Source organism: Dromaius novaehollandiae, chromosome 2, assembly GCF_036370855.1.
Source record: "Dromaius novaehollandiae isolate bDroNov1 chromosome 2, bDroNov1.hap1, whole genome shotgun sequence".
Taxonomy (NCBI): Eukaryota; Metazoa; Chordata; class Aves; order Casuariiformes; family Dromaiidae; genus Dromaius; species Dromaius novaehollandiae.
Window position 1 is genome coordinate 40,266,206 of NC_088099.1, and position 22,775 is coordinate 40,288,980.

The 22,775-nt window shown below is 37.1% G+C and overlaps 1 protein-coding gene across 1 annotated transcript in view; it reads right to left on the reverse strand.

The window, feature by feature from the left end:
- Nucleotides 1-22,775, reverse strand: part of DNAH11 (dynein axonemal heavy chain 11) — a 154,524-nt gene that overhangs the window by 42,507 nt on the left and 89,242 nt on the right. The window contains 8 exon segments of the mRNA XM_064505461.1: nucleotides 1,704-1,836; nucleotides 5,851-5,945; nucleotides 10,569-10,715; nucleotides 11,510-11,662; nucleotides 12,137-12,265; nucleotides 12,675-12,776; nucleotides 18,603-18,749; nucleotides 20,739-20,972. Coding sequence (XP_064361531.1) covers nucleotides 1,704-1,836; nucleotides 5,851-5,945; nucleotides 10,569-10,715; nucleotides 11,510-11,662; nucleotides 12,137-12,265; nucleotides 12,675-12,776; nucleotides 18,603-18,749; nucleotides 20,739-20,972 — 1,140 coding nt within the window.

Genomic DNA, 22,775 nt, shown 5'->3' on the forward strand with positions numbered 1-22,775 from the left:
TACCACCCAAGCACCATAAATCACTAGCGACATTGGCTAACAAGGGTTTAAGAGTTGGAACATGCAGTGTAATAAATTTCCAGACAGTTAAAAATCACTATAATTTTATTCTAATGCATTATAGATTGCCTGTAATGTCATCCTGGCCAGGGTGACCCATTTCTAATTTTGAACAGCTGTTCAGCTTGGGAGTTAGTTAATGATTAAATATAAATTGCCTGATTTATTAGTCTGAATGGTTGAGCTTCCAGGTCAATGCTATATAGACAAAATCATCAGTCTTGATGCTTTTCAGAAGTTAACTGTCTCCTGTTGTAGTCAGAAAGAATTTATTCTCAGAGGAAAAGACTTGACATTCTCAATTAATCCTTTTAAATATCTTCCCCCTTAACTTACACAATAAGATCACTAATAAAAACCCTCAGATCTTGGAGAAAAGCTTCCTTTAACTGTGTATAAACTTTCAAATCCAAGACTCAGAGACTATCTCTGCACAAAGGCCACTGAGTTTCCGATGACTTTAGGGGTCTGCAGGGTCAGGCAAATGGCAACTGTCTCAGGTGTGTCTTGAGGCAACCAAAACTTTTCATATGCAGATAATATAATACACCAGCAATCTTGCTGTTTTTCTAGCAAAGCAATTATTTATACACTTTACATCTCTTGGCATATTGATTTTAGAATAAGGTATCATAAACTTATCTGTTTTAATTGCATTGGGGTTTTTTAGATAGTTACAAACACTGTTTTCCAACCTAGTTTTATCTTCTTGATTGTCAACTTCTACTGACAGAGTTGGAAAAATAGAAGTATTCCTTTTGTCGTCTTAGAAAACAAGGTCACAGGGATTTTATGAAATCCAACTTAAAATATTTAAGAAAAAATCTATTCAGACTGTCTTGGAAATTCACGGAAATGAGTAGTGTAAATATCCTTTGCACTTTTTAATTCCTGTTATTTATCAAAAAGGAATGCACCAAGACAGCATGATTTCTGTAAAGACTTAACGGAGACTGCACAGCAATGCTATAGCTTACTTCAATGGTTTTCTTGAAACCGACCATTAAATGGGTATGTGCTAGCTTTAATCATGCTTTTTTTTAAATATAAAGGTAATAACTACACTGAAATGTATGTAATTTTAGCATAAATGCATTCTACTTGTAATTAAAATGGATGGTTTCTGCAAAAGGATAAAGCAAAAACAAACAGCTAGTATGTGCTTGGTGCCTTCCACCTATTTACAATCTAAGTGCAATGGGGGCAGGCGCAGGGCGACTCCACCCTGACCTAAAGGACTACTCAGTCTTTCTGCTCATTAGCAAGAGGCAGCCCAGGCTGTCAAATGTGTTCACACTTGTGTATAAACGTGGTAACTTAGTTATGGAGACTTTTCTCTAGGGACCATACCAATACTGGCCACTCAGTAGTACACAATTTTTTGGCAAGTGCAGAGTAGTATCTGTCATTTCTCGTGCAGTACATTTCACTTCCCAGGATTTTATGACAGTTTTTTTTTTTCTCCCTCTCTGCATTGATTTAAATGATTTTTCAGCAAGGTCATCTTGTTATTCCCCGCTCCCTTGCTTTTTTCTTCCACTCTAGTCTCAATAATTTTTTAGGCTTAACCTAAAGTTTAACCAGCTTATTCCAAATATTTCAAAACTCACACTGGCAAGAACATTCAGGGAAAATATTCTTACCTCAAGTCCTTTGACCAGCCTGTTGGCCAGCTGAATAGTTTTGTTTGTTCAGTTAACATCATCTTGACATCAGACTTCCTCTGCAATTGCTTTCTCGAATGAAGCTGAGAGCTGGCACATTGCTATCCAGAGCCTGTTCAAAAAAGGGATAGGTAAATATTATAGCTTAAGTTATTTGTTTTTATGTATTTTAATGGCAATACTTGTACAGCATCTTTCAGACTGAAGGATACAAACTTTTGAGGAAAGGTTTTGTTGTACTCTGTATTCTGTTTACAGCTTCTGCCACAATTTAGAACAAAAACATCATTAGAATCCATTACTAAATATCCATTTCAATGGTGGAGATCAGGTGCTCGAAGATAATTTTGAGAGGAGCATTTCTGCTTGATGACAGTGACCAGTACAGAGTAGGATCTAGAGGTCCCAGACAAAAATGGAAATTTATTGTGCTAGATTCAACCCAAACATTTGAGGACATTGCTGCTATGTCGATGCATTCTAAAGCATTTCAAATCATACCAGAGAGAAAAAAAAATGCAGTAAGTGAATTATTTCCATTTGGTAGATGGGACCTGATGGCACAAGAAGGTCTGGCAATTCGCCTTTGGCTTTACTAGCAGCCAAAAACAAAGCAGATCTGCAAGCTAATCCACACTTTTACCAAAGAGCAACAGTCTCAATGTATCCTGCACAGAGGGCAGCAAAATGCCCTACCTCTGCTTTCCAGGATTTCACACTGAATGCACCTCAACTCAATAGCAGCCACTGCCCCTGCAAATTCCCTGGCTTAGATGACCCCATGAGTTGCAAGGAGTATAAGCAGCACAGCAGAGAGATGACCATCAGCAGAAACGTGTTTTGGTGATGGAGAGAGGTGCGTGGGGTACCTCCTCCTGCTGTTGTGACCGGAGCACAGTTGGCAAGACTGATTCACTCTCAGCACAGCAGGCTGGAGAGGCAAGCTCCTGCTTCCTTAACTTCTAGGCACTGTTAAAGCACCTTAGCTCCTGACCTCAAAGCAAAATGTTATCAGTCAACGAAGCAAAGAATTGTTCACCTGTGCTTTTTAAACTGAAGCAGCTGGAGACTTCCAGAGAGATAAGGATATTAGCCCATCACCCTTTAGTTTTCAGTCTCTGTCACTCTTGCCATGCAACCGGTATTTTCCTGCTCTGCAGTTTTTTCTCCAGATTGTCTTAGTTGAGCAGTTAAGAAAACATGCACTTTTTAGATAAAATCATTTAAAGTTGTTTCTCCTAATGCCTACTTGACAGCTGAGAAACACTTGGAGTAAGAGTTATATTGTTCTCATTGTTGAAGATTCAACTCCATCTCCTGAAAAAGTCTAGGAAAGATGAAAATAATCAGTCAAGAGTCAACAAAGCTAACCACTAAACCAGAGAGGAAAAAAAATAAAAATCAGAAGTTTCTTCTCCTTGTGCAAATAAAAACTCCAAACTATTGATTTTGTTCATCAAAAAAGAACAAAAACAGAAAAACACTCAAAACATTTATCTCAGTTTTCCCTCTATCAGGAAGATAAGCTTTTACATTCTTTCCTACTTATCAGAAGAAAAGAGAGTGCTTTCCATCCATCTTAGCAAACCAAAAAGTCCTATTGAAAAGAAAGGTGTTAAAGTCAAGTATCTGAGTGGTGGCAATTATGATGTTAACAGCTTAGAAAGTATTATTTTTACAAATAATCAGGTAAGATGGAAACCAAATGCAAGAACAGAACCTGAAAGACCATCAAAAAACCCCAAAACATGGAAACAAGACAATGCAGGCTGTGACAGGCAAGTTTCCTGGAACTGTTTCTTTCCTCTAGAGGAACTTCAAAACTAACAACTCTAAGTTCCACTTTAGAACAAATATATCCCATCTCAGCTTTAATGGAAGAATCACAACAACAGCAAGGAGTGAATTGATCCACAAAAGCTCAGAAGTTTTCCAGAATAAAAGATTTAGTCCTCATCTGCCAAGTTCAGTTCTTGAATTGGTCATGTTCAATCAGAAAATTTCAAAATAATATATAATTAAAAATAAGAGCAGCACAGTGCATTAGAAAAGGGGAAAAGAGGAAATTATAAATTAGAGTGTAATAAAGAAGGTTGGTTGTGAATAATGAGGCAGCCAATCCAATTTTTAATGGACTTCTTCCCAGGAAGGGGTCTGATGGAGATCTGCTATAAGTAAAGTATGAGCAAGTCCAACATGCAAGGCATGAAATGAATGAACACAGAAATACCTTTTATCCCTTTCCTTTTCTGAATGCAGAAACTGAAGGAGCTATTATTTCTACACATCTCAAGTTTGTCTGTGTGATAACAAACACCTGATGGAGGTGTGTGTTACAGAGGTCAGGTTAAACTGTAGGATGCTGCTAGGGAAACAAACAGGAAGCAAAAGAATGTCAAAGTACCAATAGCAAAAATGGGAAAAAACATTGGAAAATGCTAATGTTTGCCCAACCTGATGCAGCTAGCAGGTTAATTTCTCTGAGCCTGAGCTTTAAATCAAAGGGCACTCATCCACCAAAGACTCAAAGGTAGTAAGGATGGCAGGAATATTCTTCTGCAGTGGAAAAAACACTAAGGAATGCCCCAATATCTAGAGTTTTTGATACATAATGGTCTCCTATCTTAGAGCACTTCCTACCTCATGACTTTTCAATAGGAAAGGTGTAACTACAAAGACACCATTTCTATTTGTATTTTTTTCATATGATGTGACAAAACTGTAATGGTATAAGTATAATGGTAGCAATAGGAGGATTACCTACTGCATTCCTATTGCATTTTATACCCAAGTACTCTAAATTCTGTAGGATAATGCACACATTTTGAAAACACTTATTACTGAGAAATTTAGTGCCAGGGAATTTTGCTGCACAACTCAATAGCAGAAAGCCATTAATCTCTAGAGCAAGCCTGCTGGATTGTGTCCTTGCATAATCTTTTTCAGAAACAGCATGTATTTTCATTGTATTTAAGTGCCTTCATATGGTAACAGTGGTAGTTAAGCAATTGTAATGATAAATACAAATTGCACCATCTACCCTACAGGTGTGAATTTGGCCCAACTTTTTAGCCTTAGCACTAATAAACATTTTATCTTTCCTTCTGTTTTTGCATATAACAGTCATATTTCTTGTAATATATATCGGAATGTACGGTGATAATTTTCACAAATATTTTGGCAGATAACTATAGTCTTTACTGTATAGTGCAACTTCAGCTACTAGGAATAACCCCTAGTATCTTTAAAGATGGAATTCTGATTCCATTTCAATCAAAATGCTTGAAAATTAATTTTGCTCTTGAAGAAGAAATATATTTTTCTATTTCCTAACCTGTTCCTCTATCCATTTACCAAAACTGGGTAGCAACTGTTGGAGTGGATGGACAAATGTATGTGTTGTCTAGGCTGAAGATGTATTATTGATTACTAACAGCTGCACCGATTATCATTACTGAAAATTGCTGGCCATGAAAACCTCTCTCTCTCTCCCTCTCTCTCTCCCCCCCACCCCCTCCAAAAACCCCCCTGAACTATGGGTCACAGAACATCCATGAATGCAGGAGGAGAGATCACTAACAGCTGATACTCTATCTTCAAATCTATTCTTCAGAAAACTGGACAGAAGAAAACGGGAAAGAGACAGGCAAATAAATGACCAGAAAGGAAAAGGCCAAGGAACGAACGGAAGGATAGGAGACCACTGAAGATACAGATTGATGTTTGGATAACGATAAGAAAAACTTTAATGCCACTTCAATGCAATAAATAAAAAGAGACTAGATAGAAGAGTAACTGATCCATTGCTCTAATTCAATTTGTTTTGCTCCAGAATACAGAGGATCACTGAAAGGCTGGTGTTCATAAACGACATAAAAAATCTCTCTTTTTCTGTAGTGCTTAATTTGATGCAGATGGAAATCAGTTTACACTGGTCGAGTACGTTCTTCTTGTGGGCTGTATATATTGGCCTTGTACAAGCTTAAAAGAATTTTGGCTTCCCAGAGGATGGCTGATAGGGCACAACATATCTATCTCATCTGAGGAAGAGTTGGAAATGGAAATTTCTTGCAGATTGGATCCAGCTGGTGTGCAGCCCAGATAGAGAGATATAAAATGTATGTACATCAAGAATTGGTCCAACATTAGAGAACTGGATTGCTTGTTTTTATGGGCAATGGAAGGATACAACTGAAGTAAGGAATGGAAGCTTTTCACAGGCTAGTGGGGTACAGAGAGTTTTCAACAGCTAACACAAATAAATTCAAGACACTTGTCACTAAGAAGTGCCCACATTGTACAGTTTTTCAAGAAGAAGCACAACTTTGCCTTCTTCTCTTTATATCCAGATTCCCTTATACAGTGAATCACACATATTAACCAGCTGAAACTAGTTGCATAGTGCAGAGGTTCAGGTTGGAAAATACTGAATGCAGACGTTAAATGAAGAAGCAAATCAAGAAGATATTGTGGTTGGAAAAATGGATTAGATAAAAGCCTGCTAGATGTAAAACTCTCTGGAAAAGTGGAAGACAACTGGTGAATATTTACATAGCACTTCATGCTAACTCTAATGGATGTCAGCAAAAAGACAAGATTTTGTTCTGAATCTTTCAGTCAGCTGATCACAGTTAATATGACCCTTGTAACATAACAGTCTTTGTCTCCAATGAATGGGAAGTCATGCTGAACATCGTATCCTTTAACATGCGAATTAACACAAGACTGTATTTCCAGCTAGGGAACTCAAGCTCATTTTAAACATAAGACTGAAGAGCTGATGTCTGAACTAATTCACCATCTAATGACGGTGAATTACGCTGAGTCCAGAAAGCTTAGTGGAAACACTCTGAAGTGCTAGCTATAACTAGGGTAAAAACAAAACCAAAGTGTTTGATTTCATGGAACTAATGAGCATCAGATGTGTCAAAAAGCAGAGGAAAGAATCCTATTCGGTACCTACCAATCTGCAGAGTTTCACCTACTGAAACTTACTAATGAACTTGGCTTCTCATCATCCTCTAACATTTCACAGGTACGGAAACTGGGTCACAAAGACTGGATCCCAGAGGAGATGCATCTCTTAGCTATACAGTTCTTTGTAGTTCAAATTTCTTGGGTTTGCATTTTATAAAGTGGATGTCACACCCCAACTTCTTGTAATTCAAGAAGCTTAAACTTCCTTCTACGATTCTTAGGTTGTTTAAAGCTCTGTTGTACTCTAACTTGCAAAAAAAATTTTTTTTTCTCTAGTTGCCTGTCTTGGGGAAACAACTATTGACTTTTACATATATGTGTCTTGGTGGTATGTACTGCACTCTTATAGCTACCTTAATTATTTCCAGTTCGGCACACTACTATCAGATAAGACAAGTTAAACATGTAATCAATACTAAGTTGATTCAAACACTTTCAAATCTTTTCTTTAAACCCATAGTTTAAATCCATGCAGCGAACAACAAATGACATCCTTTCCCTTCTATGAGTACAATAGCTGCATGAATTATTGTGAGTCCAGGTGTACGTAAACTTATGTACAATATATCCCATTTGGATACAGCATATGTGTAGGTAAGCAGATTGAGCAAACGAGTAACCTAAATCACCTCACTTACGGAAAGCAGCAGTACAAACTAGATGAGAATACCATTGCTAGCTAGAATTTGTAAGACATTTGCATGAACTCTAAGGTTTTGCATTGCCTTTACAAAGAACTGCACTGTAACTGAAGCTTTTGAAATGGAATGTTTGGAGACTACATAGCAGAATCATTGAAAATGAAGACTGTACACTCTTCCTCAGACATGAGATACAACACGTGGACCATGAGAAGCAAACACAGAATTTTCCAAAAGAAATAATATGCCCTCAAAAAAATTTTACTAGCAATCCTCAATAGTTAAAGGATGGATTAAGACCTCAATTATGGAAGTTTTCTAAGCTTCTTGCTCAGCTTCAAAATTGTTTTCATACCTCTGGATACATCATAAATAAAAATCAAATCCCTTCTCAATTTCTTCAAGTTTATGGACTCAGTCACAGCTCTGTTACAAGAAACAAGCTAAATGCAAGATGTATGAGCTGAATTTCTGCTTTATTTTTGGAATCATAAGATGATGTAGGTTACAAGGATCTTTGGAGGTCACTCGGTCCAACTGCCAGCTCAAAACTTGGCTAATTTCAAAGTTAGATCAGGTTGAGATAATTTCAACTTGATTGGCTGATCAGGTTGAAAATCTCCAAGAATGCAACTTCTGCAGCCTACCTAGGTAGGCTCCAGTGCTTAACTGAGCTCTTATGGTGAAGAGCTTTTTCATTACATCCAATCAGATTTTCCCTCGTTACAACTTGTGACTGTTGCTTCTTGCCTTTTCATTATCCTTTCATTTCATAATGTTCATTTTGGTTTCTCTAGTCAGTAAACAATTTCAGTCTCTGGTATATTCTCCCCCAAAATTAGTCTTGTTACCTAGCTTTGAATCCCACCTAATTCTTTATGGCCTTTCTCAACTGAAATAGCCATTCCTGCAGAGAAGCTTTCTCTTGAGGCTATGCACTGAAGCTCTCTGTGTTGGGTTTCATCCCATTCCTAACACAGCTGAACATTTTGTTTTTGACAGCTGGAATTTGAACAGAAGTCTCCTTCAAACTCCCCACAATCAATCAGCCAGATATTCTTCCCTGGGCTAATAAGCAATGATCAAGATGATCATGAACAGTTCAGGTTTTTCCTTCCAGTATGTATTATCTTGCATTTATCAAGAGTGAATTTTACCAGTTATAGTGTTCTGCATTCAACAGCTTCATGAACTCTGGACTTTATTATTGTTACAATACTTCCCGTAGAATCAAAAATTATACCTATGGTTCCTGAAAAACATTCACCATAACCATTCACTATAACTAAGAATCAGTTATAAAAATAGTAGTTTTAACTGAATCCTCTGGCTTTGTAAAAGGAAGCCTGGCTGAACATGCAGTATGGATTTTATAAAGTAGTTAAGCAAAATATTCATATTAAATGACAATGTGACCACTGTTGCCCTAACACAGGAAACAGATAACTGCAGAGGGAACCATAACTTAGTCTGTGGTGCAGAATTCTTCCTACTAGGAACTCAGCATATCTGAGAAAAAAACCTACTTCTAACGACCTGTAGAAAAATCCACGAAGAGATGAAAGAGGAAGTAAATAAATATAAAGAGACAGGGCTAGATTCAAAGTTGGAACCTTACTGAACTGAAAGAACACTTAAAATATGAAAAGGTTCTTTGAATTGTTGTCAGTCAAGGAACAGAGAAGCATCAGTGCAGTTCTCTGAAGAATATATTAAAAAAATAAACAGAAGACACCATGAGATTCAGGGGTGGCTGCTGCGTATTAAAAAAAAAAAATCACTAAAAGGCTATTTTTGTACAAAAAGTACTTGCAATTCTTAATAAATATACATCTGTCTAGATCAGTCAAATAATAAAATGATCTTCAGTAAAGCTATATTTTATTGTATATAAAAGGTTTACTAGGGCAGATACAGCTTTGATCTGAATAGAGAACTCCAAGGCTAAGGCAGTATCATATGGGGCAAAATATATACTCGACCAGTTGGTGTTTTCTGGGGGGAGGTAGGGGGAAGGGTGCACAGGAGGTAGAGAGGGACAGAAGAGGAAGAGAGATGGTAAAAGCTGTCTTTGTTTACCATTAAATCTTCATCTGCTTCAGAACAAGGAAAGCTGGATACGGGGTTAATAGCGGGAATAACAGGAAACTGGTGAAGTAAAGAATGAAATTCACTGATACCTGAACTCTCAAATTTCTAAAGACTTTCAATAAGAGCAAATCTTGCCCAGTCTTTTAATGGATACCTTAAGAGAAGACAATGAGAGTAATCCCCTTAATACAAATAAGTTCCATTTGCTTAACCTTCATATATTGCTTGTTATCTGAAGTTGTGAGATGTCAGGTCTGAATACTACTAACAAAAAAATCTTAAGTCAAGTCAAAGCCTTCTAAAACCAATGAAGACCTTGCCTTCTGAACTGTCTAAAGCCTTGTTTGCTAAGTTGGGGTAATTAGCTTGCAGTAAAGTAAAGTAAACAAATTCCTTCCACCCACCATCTCCCAAGATACTACAAGGTGTCTTTGTCTGTTTCAAGAGCACTTTGTGTTGTGGGTTGCTCCATTAAATGAATAATGAACAAACAACAACAAATAACACCTCTGAAAACTTCAAAAGATACTTGGCGGTAAACACAGTTTTGGTTCAATCATTAACTCAAAAGTCAGCTGGGAGTAAAAAAACTGTAACTGTAGTTTCCACTTCCAACTTTCGTGTGTGTCAACATGTGCATATATGTTTGGAGTTCTTTCAGAAAAATCAAAGGGGATTTGGTGTCATTTTTATGATATGATTAATAACAAACATAAACATAGATGAGCATGAGGTTCCAAAACCTTTTCTGGAAGTTTTTCCTGTACTCCAAAAGGTCATTACCCATATAGTCAACTAGCATATATAGCTAGCACAAATCATAGCTAGTTACTTGTATCAATGGTAATTTTGATTGACTAATCTATTCGTTATCAAGTATCTGGAGGGTTGTGAGGAAATTTGGTCATTTCTTGTAAATAGCCTCACGTGCTACCACCAAAAATGCCAAATGTTTGAAAGGTTTATGGGAAAAATAGTAATAATGCAACCGTATCTTTAATACTTGAGCTAGGGAGTAATAAAATCAGTTTGTCCCTCTAGACAGATCTTATACTTTGCAACAGAGCTAGTTGCAAACCAATTAAATGGGCTCAAGATATTAGAGAAGAATGCTCATTAATCAGGCAGTACTTACAAGAAGCTTCTTCCTGATTGCTGCTAGCTTTTTGGTAGCTGCTGCTAATTCAGCATTTGCCTGAGCTAATGCACAACGTTTTGGCTGTACCTCACAATACACCTTGAAAAAGGCATACAACACAGGTTTATTAGACAAAAGTTTGGTCTCACATCCATTATTAAAATTGCAAATGACTGCTGATGAAAGACTTTTGGATAATTGCGTTGGTCTCTCACAAAATATATTTGTTTTATAAGCCATCTTTCTACATAATAGTGAAATATGCAGAGATCTGTTTCAATATTTACCTAAAGAATACAGAAGATTTGATTATAGCTTATATAAGAATGTCTTAAGCAGAACTGAACATATCCTCAAGTGGGTCTCCTCTCCAACTGAAATTAATTTATATGCATCATTTTTATGGTATCAGAATATAGATGGAAGCCATACAGGCATTAAGTTCGAACAGATTTCTAAACTGAATAGTTTTTGAACATTTGGTAATTAAATGATGACTTGCCATCACACTAGGATGAACAGAGTAATCCTGCTGCCATGTACTCAGGAAAATCACAGCTGATCAACACTGTATCTTACACTCTAGAGAGCCAGGCTCAGATGGACACTTCAAGTGCAGTGTGTACATATGGAGCAGGGTATTTCCCCACTGCTGCATCATAACGGCAATTGAAAAGACGGGGATGGCCACACCTCTTTTACACTTTCTACTAAAAATAAATACAAATGTGCATACTGTTAAGCATTAAATATTTCCCATTGTCTGTGGTTGCTGTTGCATTTTTCCCAGAACACTGAACTGAATTTGCCAAAATAATCACAAACTTCAACAACAAAAATTCTTTCAACTCCCCCAGTCAAGGGAGGAACATATTGATATATATAGAATATATACATATAGAACTTCACTATATTGATAACCTAGGCATAGAGTTTGCTGCTGCAAAGTGCTTTGTATGAACATAATTTGGGTTGAAATCTGGATCTTTCAAGTAATGTTCCTTGACAACTTCTAGACAACTCTCAGGAATATGTTCCTTATCATAGTTGATTAAAGCTTGTAAGAAGTCATCAACCTGCAAGAAGAAAAGCTCCAGTGTATTAATCCTTTTCCATTTCAGAGAATCAGAAACTAACTCCAATTTTATCACAAATGCAAAACTTGAATCCTGTACTAGCCTATTGTTTTGGAAGTGTTATGCAATTCAAAGTAAAAACATAATTTCCCCAAAAGGCCTAAAGCATTCATCCTCACAGATACATTTTGTGATTTTAAGATTCATTTCAGGAATTTGACAGAGATCAGACAGATGTCACAAAATTCTCTCCCTTTGACTTCTGTTTTTGCAAATAATTAGTAAACCCCAATGGTTCTCAGGATGGCTTGTGTTTGTCACCAAAGCTACATGGAAGAGAAGACCACAGGATCAAATCCCATCCCTGTAAGTTCAAACTGAGAGAAAATGAAGTTGTAATTTACTCTGGCTCTCATTTTTTACTATCCTTTTCCTCTCTCTTCTCAGATAGTGTATGATGTCCCATTGATCACTGTCTCCCATAAAGACTTTTGCAGCTTTCCAGCTTCGTTCTTTGGGCACTTTCCCTTTATATGCCAGTAAAACCATTACTGCAGCAGTAACATTGGTTACAGTCATTGCAGGGTTGGTGAAGGCTTTCAGTTCTGTAAGACTGACCTAAAACAGAAGATCAGAGAAACAGGTACAGAATTTTGCCACGCATACGCACACAACAGCAGATGTGTACCACAGAAGCTTTTTGATTACCACAGTACAGCTCTCAGCTCTTTGAAGACCATTGCTTGTTTGGGATCCTATTACCAAATATTTTGTTTGTCAAAAATGCTCATGTATAAAAATAAAACACAGCCCTTCTTTTGCTCTAGATCCTCTTTGCAACTTTGCAAAGCAGGCCAATGGGAAGTGTAATACCAGGTCAGGTACAAGAGCAGCCAACCTGTGACTTTAGAGCATGCTGCTTGGAGGTGTTGGAAGTTTGATCACTCCTGGCATTGGAATGACCATTTTATAGGTTCGAAATATTTGAACAAAGAAGAAGGGTTTTTTTGCAGACATAAAACCATACCTTATTAAGTGTACCTAAGGTTGCTGTAACAAGTTCAGCTTTCACCAGGTCATCTTCACACTCTTTCTGCTTCAGATATACTTCTGCTTCGATTTCTCCTACCTATTAAAACAATGAAGCTTAAGATTTACATTGAAAGCTAAGACTGTAAATCACAACAGAGCTGACTAAGCACTTCTGTTTGCATTCTGATGTCTGCATATGCAAACAGATTTTTAAAACCATATTTCATCTTCTGCAAAAAAAACCATCTACAACTGACACTTGGGCAGGTTTTCTTCTGGTTCTAGACACCACCTGTTCTGCTTTGTGAGAATTAACATCTCCTGTTTATACCACTACACTACAGAAGAGCTGGTGGGCCGAATCCTCAATGACAGCTGAGTTTTGCAGTACCAGGAGCTCCATCACGCAGCCACTGCTTGCTTCAGTAAAGCTCCTATATGCTCTCAGTTAGCTAACACATGCAGCTGCTCAGGAGTGAAGCCTTGTACACAGTAAGGAGCTACACCTTGTGATAAAGAGCCAGGGATAGAGGGTTGTGCTGGCAGATCAGTGATCTACAATCATTAGAAGTTAACACGCTTTTGAGTAATTTATGGCCTCATATTGCCGCCACTGTTTCTGCAGAAGCATCAGTTTAACATGTGGGTAGCTAGATCACATTTATTCTTATTGGGCCAGAGTGTAAATTTGGTATACGATGTTCCTTTTTTCCTGCTGCTCTGAATCAGGAAGCATCTCTGCATGCTGCTCTGCCCTTTTAAGGACAATAGCATAAGATAGGAGGAGGAAACCTGCTGAATCCCACCTTTGCGGAGAAAACACATATTGTGAATAAAAGAGATGAATACGTAAACTGAAGAGGTAGGAAACTAAATAATTTTGGATTGGTATACCAGAAATTGTTTTTGTTTATACTTATGTACAAATGTCTGTACGATGACAGAAAATCTTTATCTGAGTTATTATAACAACATGATATCCTCCATCATACTCCACTGCTCACTTTTGCATACTGAAAAAACAAGAAGCAGCTACCTATGCTTTATCTGCTGAAAATGGTTTATATTTGAAATATTCATATTTCAAATTCTCTTCTTCGTAGGCTGTTCTGATTTCAACCTCCACAACTTCACCTTATTATCATTTTAGATGAATGTATAGTTAACCTGATGATGTTTTTATTTTGATTTACTAATAAAAACAGGTATGGCACTTCAGCACAATTTTGGAAGTATTCACCAGTGTAAAGCTGAAAGGAAGATGGCTCTCTCAGAGACCATATCAGCATTTGTAAGACAATAAAACCTTACAGGTTGGTTAATAGACTATTAATTAGCATAGCCTTCTCTCCTTTAGACTAATGAAGCACAACACACTACCACAACAATTTTGTGACAGGGCTATGTGACAGCTTTATGCAATTCCTGTTCATTTCGGTGAGACTACTGGTATGATAAACTACATAACAGATTTAAGATTAACAGATTCTGTGTGATGCCCAATTTCCTTCTTGCCTAGGACACTACAGTGCAAAATGTTGCAAGCAATGCTTTCTTTGCAATCTTGATATCTAAGGACATAAAAGAGAGGTATGCCTGTTAGAAGAGGAATATATATTTACTGGAGCAACAGACATATCCTCTTCATTTTTTTTTTTCCTTCAGCTAAGCCTTCAACTTCCTCTTGCTGAAAAATTGAGAGTATGAAGACTGTCCTGGTAGATGCACCTGTCCACCAGATTGAGATCAAGCATGTCTGTATGCATGTGAAAATAATGTATTTGTACAGGTGCTTTTGAAAAAAGGAGGAGCCTGTAAGCTTGTGATAGTAAATGCTCCTCGTTCCCAACAGGAACCTGGTGACCACTAAGTGAAATACAAGAAATTCAGAAGGACTCCTGGTAGGAATTCTATATAATATTGTAGCACAGGATGCAAACATGAGAGGTTTAGTAATCAAGGGCAGGTAACCAGGTAAGGCATTTGCAAAAAGAGCTGGGGAATAGTAGGACAGTCTGTTACTTCTGAGGGGCTATCGAATACAGCAGAGAACGCAATAGCTTACGCCACTTCAACAGGTAAGCTATAAGCATTTAATAATCTATGTTCAAATGCAGAAGCTAGTGCTAAGTGAAGAGATGTATGGGGGAGATGAAGCAGGGATCTTTCAGTAGGATTTTGAGACCCAAAACTATTTTTCTCACTCCCCCATTTTCCCCCTTTAAAATACTCAGAGAAAATACCATGGAGCCAATGGCCAGTTCCAGTGACATACTGTAGTCTTCCCTAACCAGTGGAATACATCAGATTTGTCAAAATAGCCTACACCTTTTGGTAAACTTACTTTTCTCTTTTTCTTTTAATTACTGTATTCCAAGCCTGGAACTATATACAGAGTACAGAAGGAAAGGAGATATCCTATGTGGAAATACTGTATTTTTTTAATTTCAGGTATGGAAACTAATTAGATATTAATCTAAGCAGATTTGTCAAAACTCTTATTTTGGCTTAATAGTGACTTAGATCAGTGACTTAACATTAGTTAGCAAAAGGTTTAAGTGAAATCTGAGTGCCTGCACAACTTTCTGATATGGTTTAATTATCTGTTTTAAAGCTGATTATGTTTCTATTGGTACATGTTTATCCAGTAGATTAACCATGGAGGGATTTCTGTATCATCTGCAATTGCATATTTGGAACATTATCATACACATTTTTAAGGATGCATTGCATAGAGCTAAAGTCAGTTATACTTGGTTGGTCTTTATCTTTGTACCTCACGCTGAATAGTTTCTCATGCAAACATTTCATGTTAGGTCTTGCTTAAACAAAGTTTAATTACAGAGAAAGAGGATACTACAGTGATCAAAATGTTAATATTTGGATCAAGCAATAGGCACTGGCAGTAACAAGCCCTGATAATAATTTAATATCCTTACTAAACTTGTTTGTACAATTGTCTGGGGGCATTTTCCATGTATACACATATTACATGGGACACTTACAGACATTATCCAAGGAAAGAACAGAGATTAAAAATTAACATGCAGTACATTATAAATGACAAGTTACTAACAAAGTTGAATCTTTTCCCCATCTCTTGTGAAGGACAAGTCCAAAACAGAAGTCGTGGAAGTTTTAGGATGAAATTCCCAATGCTTATTGGTTGGCATCTTAGCTGCAGCATATTTTTAAAATTAAATATTGCATATTGTTTTGGCTTATATTTGCTCTACACATGGTTGAGACCTAAATTACTGAAATTAACTTACAAGGAAAAAAGTTTAAATCTATAACTAAGATACTCTTTTAAAGTTATTAAGGATGTGAGTATGTGAACACTTATTGCATGTACATTACATAGTGCTTCTAACATGACACAGTATTTTCCATTAAAGTCACACAAATGTTATAGTTCTGTATCTGTTTTTTCCTATGTTTACTTCTTGGCTTGTTGATGCACACAGAAAATATGGGACAAGCTCATTTTTCTTAAAGGAGGAAAAATTAAACAGAACAGGTTGCAGATAAGGTTTAGAAAGGTATTCCTCAAATCCACTCCCCCTCACAAAAGGGGACCAAGGAACTTTTCATCCTTGTCTTCAGACATTTTGTCCCTGTGACATCAGTAATTCCTATGGTATAGAGCTCTTAAATGATGGCTAAATTGCTAGAAAGGCTGGAAGCAGTGTGTTCTTTAGTGTGTCCTTAGCAATCAGACCATGAGTACAGTGGCTCAAATATACCATGTAAATAAAGAATGTACTTCAGCTAAGGAAGATAAATCAAAAAAGCTGGTCAGTCTGGATCCATCTTTGTTCCTATCCTCAACTAGTGTCAACTGCATATCTACACATGCTCTGCTTGTTTTCTTTCTCTGAAGGGATAGGACCCTGTTTTAGAAGGCAATGGCATATGTATCTTTATCTGTAAACCACTCTGGAGGGCATCATTCAGAGCATACAAACTGCCAGCAAAATGACAGCAATGTTATGGCCCACTATTTTAAAATCTTAGCAGAGTGACGCTCATAGTCAGAGCCTTGTTAATTGCTGTACAGATATGCAACTCTGCCACATTTATGGGGCATCCGAACTGACCCCACTTCTCTTCGTGAGTATGATCTGAAGCAACTTCCACTCTTCATCTCTTCCTAGGTAATACATCACTCTAAGGTGATACCTCCAAGGCATTTACTGGCTTAAATACTGCAAAACTCACAACACCGTTATATACTTCAGTTTGAAACCTACAGAACTGGAAAGCTAAATAATTTTTTAACGTGTGGTCATTTTTAAGCAATTATGAAGGGTATTAACAAACTATTTAGCTGGAAGATGAATTCTTATTTGCTGATTTTTTATAACAAAAATTACAGAAGAAGATTAACATTTAGAAACTATCTTCAGCCTTATGAAATAGCTTTAGATTAATGTAGCACAAAATGACACTTTCATTCCAATGAAAACATTTCAGAAGTGCAATAAAGCACTGAACAGGGGAGTATGGTAATTGTTAGTGGCATGAAGCTGAGCCTCATCCCTGAAACAAAGTGGCCCAAAGGTGCAATTATCCTACAGTAATCACTCTGTGTTTCACCTAGTTGCTTAATAAAGTAATTTGAATTGTATTAAGGGCATTTCTCGATCATCCTAAATTTACCAGAAGCATACAGAACTAATAGAGGAAAAGCACCATTGAAAAGTAGTTGGTAAGACACTGAGCTTTTTGATCCAGTTTGTGCAAATTTAGTTAACTGCAGTCTTCTGACTTCAAACTTTGCAGAAATTTTTCTAGGTCCTATGTAAGACATGCATCAGTGAAAGGCTGAATTCATAATTAGCATCATCTAGAGAAATATAAAGGTTCTGATCCAGTCTTTATTTATACCATTGGCAAAAATCTCTTTTTCGTCAATAAAATTAAGGTAAGACACAAGGTCATTATTAAAAGTACTAAATATCATCTAATAATAATAAATCTTTAAGAAGCAAAACAAAAGAGAATGAAAGACAAGGAGAAGATGAAGTTTTGGTTGCTCATGGATGGTGTAGTTTTCCCCATTCATCAGGATCTGATAACCATTTACAACACTAACATGAAGTAACTTGAAGCTTTCACATATGGAAATCAGGAGTCAACAGCTATTGTGAATCATTTAAAATTTTCTTTCTGTAGTATTGATAAAAGATACAAGATACATTAGATTTTGTAGCAAAATGCCAGAGTTGAATAAGGCCTTTGGGCTTTAAGGCAGAGGAACTTCAGTTTATAGCATTCTATATTAATTTTTATTTCAAAATGTACTTTCTATGGTAGGTTAGAAGTTTAGAGTCTAGATAAAATTATGCATTTTTATCCAGCTGTGGTGAGGACTAATGCATGTAAACCTCTATCTCCAATATGAAAGTTGATTGATGTTAATATGCTGAACTAAGAAAAAGGAGAAAGATCAACACTGATGAAAAATCTAATTAGGAATGCTATTATAATCTTAAAATTTGAGGTTTACACCTTGTAATACTGCAAGATACTGGAATGGACTTCTATATCAATTGAGTTGTTCAATTTACCGAAAACCTTAAAGCCTTTAGAAATCTGAAGTGCTCAGAGATGACTCCCTGACCTTTACTGTATTACAAATAGGTCTGATTCTTAAGATCCACATCCATTAAATGCTTGAATGAGCCCAGTATTTATTGCTCCTTCATCTCATTAAAATAGCTAAAAGGTTGGGAAAAGGCATAATGTAAAGAAAGGTCAAGTGGTGATCACGGTGTGAAATGCTGTTACATGTGTAAGCATAATAATTCTTTTGACTTTATGCTCCCTGGAGAGGAAGTTGTTCAAAACTGTTCACCTAAAAAGGTTTATTTTGTGCTAAATATAGCTCAACAGCACTAAATGGGGGAATTAGACTGACCTTTTGCTCCTCTGCATCTGCAATGGCCTTTTCTTGGCTCACTTTCTCAGTCTGAAACCCTGTCTTCGCAATCAAAGCTTCAGCATCTTGATTTCTCAGTTACAGTTCTGCCCCTTGAGAAGCAAGTTTGGATATTAGATCTTCTGCCTACAGGCCAAAAGGCAATGCATTATTTGGGAGCAAAGGTTACTAGCTATGATTCTTGAAAGATTACATCATATGTGTCCCCAAAAGCTGAAACTGAAAATAAAATTCATGCACATTTCACAGGTCTCAGTATTAAAAATGTCACCTTTTCCTTTTTTGCCTTTTATTTTGTTTCTGTAAAACAGCTCCATGTTTGTAGCTCACAGAATTTTGCTGACGTAAAGGATTAAACAAGGATGGTCTAACTGCACCCACCAGAAACTCCACAGCTCCTTTGAGATGCCACATGCTATGTCTGTCCAGTTGCTGAGGTTGTCTGTATAACCAGACATCTTTTAAGCAGCACAGCACAACAAGCTGCTGCGGGGCCTGGCAAAGATGCAAGCATAAAAGCAAAAGGACATGTTGGAAAATGCTCAGTGATCACTCTGAAGAGGTAATACTAATAGAGGTTTGCTGAAAGATTAAACCAAACTGTGACACTGATTAACAAAGACTACCTGTTAGCTTGCTGAAAGAACAATTTATTACCTGCCAGGCCAGAAACCCGTATGAAGATATCCACTGACAATACTTTTCCGTATGTAATGGATATATTTTAAATATCTCCTCTTTATTTTTTTCTGTATCCCTCCAAGAATCTTATCTGGCAGCTACTCAGGATACGAAGCTATATTTTAATCAGAAGGGACTGTTGTTAACCTGATCTGGGTAGAGGTGATAAGACAACAGGGAAGAAAAACATTAGTGGGCTTCAAATTTCTGCAAGTGGAAAGTCTTAAGGGGTCTTTGTTGGTGAACTCCTGAAATCTATTACAAACCTTACAAAATTTATCTTTTTAAAATTTGTCCATTTTGAAATGAATAGGTTCCCTACAAAAAACCCTAAATCTCTCCCTGCATTTCATTTCTAATTGATTTGACTTGATTTTGTATCTTTTTCTTTCTGAAAAACTAAAGAGCGCTGCATTTGATATCGCTGTGCAGAGCTCCAGGCTGCAGAGAGAAAAATGGCTTAGTGTTCAAATATTTGACTAAACAGGAGCTAAAGCTAAGCACAGGTTGGGAGCTGTGTCTACTAGGATAGCATGCAATGCCTAAAACATTCAAGTTACCTTTGGCCACTGTCAAACAACAATTCAGAGAAACAGAGTGTTTTAAAGTTTTACTAGCATAGGATGTCTTATTAAAAATAAACTTTAAAAAAAATCATGCTTTCTGTTGACCCTTTGTTTTTGCAGACCTTCAGCTTGAGAAATGAGAATAAGCCAGTCAGGGTCCTGTTACGATTGTCACGGAGTAGCACCAAGCTGCAATGCTATCCAAAAACTGTAACTGAACATTTCATTTGTAGATTTTTATATAAAACACTGTGTTTTTTTTTTTTTAATGGGGAAATTGCTGGATTATGGCTTGTCTTCAGCAACTGCAAAACAGAACTATCCTTTCTGTCTTTGTGGACTGACTAGTCAAAAAACTGAACTGTAAAACTCAACTGTAGGCAGAAGTGTTGCTCAGGGGCTATCTGGGACTACGCCCACAAGGAGATTATAACTGATGTAAAGGCTTTCCACTGGGTTACTCCTGCCCTTGTTACCCTTCATCTGGGTCACTGCCCATGCACCAAAATCCTACATACATAAACTGCATCCTCTCTCACCATGGTCTGGCTTTTACTGTGGTGCTTACCACTCTTTTCCCCCCACCTTTACCTGTGGCCCTGCTACACTCCCTTTCTGCCTAGGCTTTAGCCTAGCTTTGATGGAGGGACCCCTCTTTCCAAAGGCAGCTAAAGAGCACAAAGGAGGCCTGTGTGAAATAAAAAAAAAGTTTCCAAAATGAAGTAATTTCAGTGAAGCATAAAAATGTCGTATCAGAACTAATCAATACAATGAAAAGGTGCTGTGACAACTTTCTTTTTTATTAGTAATAAAAAACCCACATTATTTATAAAGAATGAAAGAAAAGATTGCGATTTTCGTACTTTACCTGAAAAGCCATTGTCTTTATCTTCTGTATGCCGTTCACCAAGCGTTCCATGTGTTCTGACATCTCCTTGCCTTTTTTCTCTGACAGGATCTTATAAAGCATGATTTGCTCCAGAAAACTCTTTGGAGTGGTGTAATGGTATTGCTTCTCATTATGATTGTATTTGGCACTCAGTGCATTCACACTGGTGTGGGCATAAGCCATGAAATCGCTAATGGAGTCCTGAATAAGTGGCTGAACATATCCAAGAAACAAGAACAAATTTAAGCACAGGAGCAAAGAAATGTTTCAAAAATTAAATATATCTATATATGCCAGAAAAGGTTACGCTTCTAAGGACATCTCATTCATAACAATATTCTTCAGTCTCTCCAGAATGTAATTTTGTCAGCACGTAAAAACATTAAGCCAGAATACGTCTCTGTCAACTTTTTAGCAAATTAATTAATTCTGTGCTGGTATTCATAAGGTCTTCATCACCATAGGAGTTGAGTGATTCAATATAAATTTTTTTTTTTTTTGAGTAAGTACTCCTAAAAGCTAAAAATAGTGATGAAATCAGTCACTATACTGTTACATGCAGAGCTACTGCTCCAGGAATTTGCTATTTTGCCTTTGGAAATCTTGTCTAAAAAACTCCATATAGGTTAAAAAAATACAATAGGGAGTAGCTGCTCTAATTACACTGATCCCCACATACCTCAGATATATCATCAAATTCCTGTTCAGAATCAAATGGAGTTATGCCATTAGTTTCAAATGGAACAGAACTGGACTCCACGAATGAGATTTGTAAAGGTGTACAGTTCCTGCTTATCTGTGCTTGTCAAAGTCAGCAACAAACTAACAAACTGGTATGGGAGCAGCATTAAGCCAGTGTGGAGTGCTTTTTGAAATATCACTTTAAGTCTCTGCAGAGAAAATACCATGAATTTTCTGAAAATTAGCAAGGTTCCTGTGCTGGAGAGACTTGGCACCTGGCTTGACTTACACACGTGCTGCCCCAACCATACAAGAAAATCCACTTCTGGTGAAGGTTTTGAGCGCTCAGCTTCATGGATATCAAGGAGAAATTATCAGTTTTGAGTGGGTTTTGATCGGAAAGGTAATTATGACTTAATGTACTTCAGAGTCGCTCCAAGCTGTGACAGGTTCTCTTCCCTACCTGCCATTTGTGCACCAAAACAAAACACATACCTACAGCTCAGCGCAAAATGCAGCGCATTGCAGAAGGGATCCCAGAGCAGTCCTGTGCAAGTGGGGAGGGGGCAAAGGGAAGTGCAAGTCAGGAGCCTCCTGCCAGCTAGAGTGGGCTGTGGCAGGGACCACACAGTACTGCATGAGGTTTCATTCTCATCACAGGAAGGAGAGTAGAGCTGTTAGACTGGGAAGCCCTTTATACATACTACATGATGAACAAAATAGGCTAGGCATATTTAAAACAGTTCAAGAAGGTCCTTTAGTCACATATTCCTGAGCAAAATGCAGAGGTAGAATGCTGTTTTCCTTTGCTCCACATAAGCAAGAAGGCGGAAGGGCACAGGAGGGAGGTAGTTCCAGGCCTAAAGCTCCAAGGTACCTTTTCTGAATTTTTCCAAAACTGAACTAGCAAATATAAAACACTACTACATTGCTTTGATTTAGAGTACACTTCATTGGGATAAAGCTGGAATAAGAAATCTCCAGATTCGTTGTTTTCTAAATCTACCATATTACTGGATTATATTCACATAAATGTCTAAGCAAGAGTACTGCATGTAAAATTAACAGGGAAATACTAAGAAAACCTATTTAACTCCATTATTGAAGTAACTTCCATTTTGTCCTCTATGACTTCTAGCATACTTAACTTTATAATTTGTGGAGTCACATCTCCCTCATTTTAATGATTATTTATTGCATTCTGTGCAAGATGAACCCAGTTCAATTAATCAAGGGAAGCCTAAAAATCAATTAATATGAATTAAATGAGCTACACCAACTCTTAGGAAAGTCACACATAATTTACCAAAGCATTGTCAATAATGCTCAGAGATC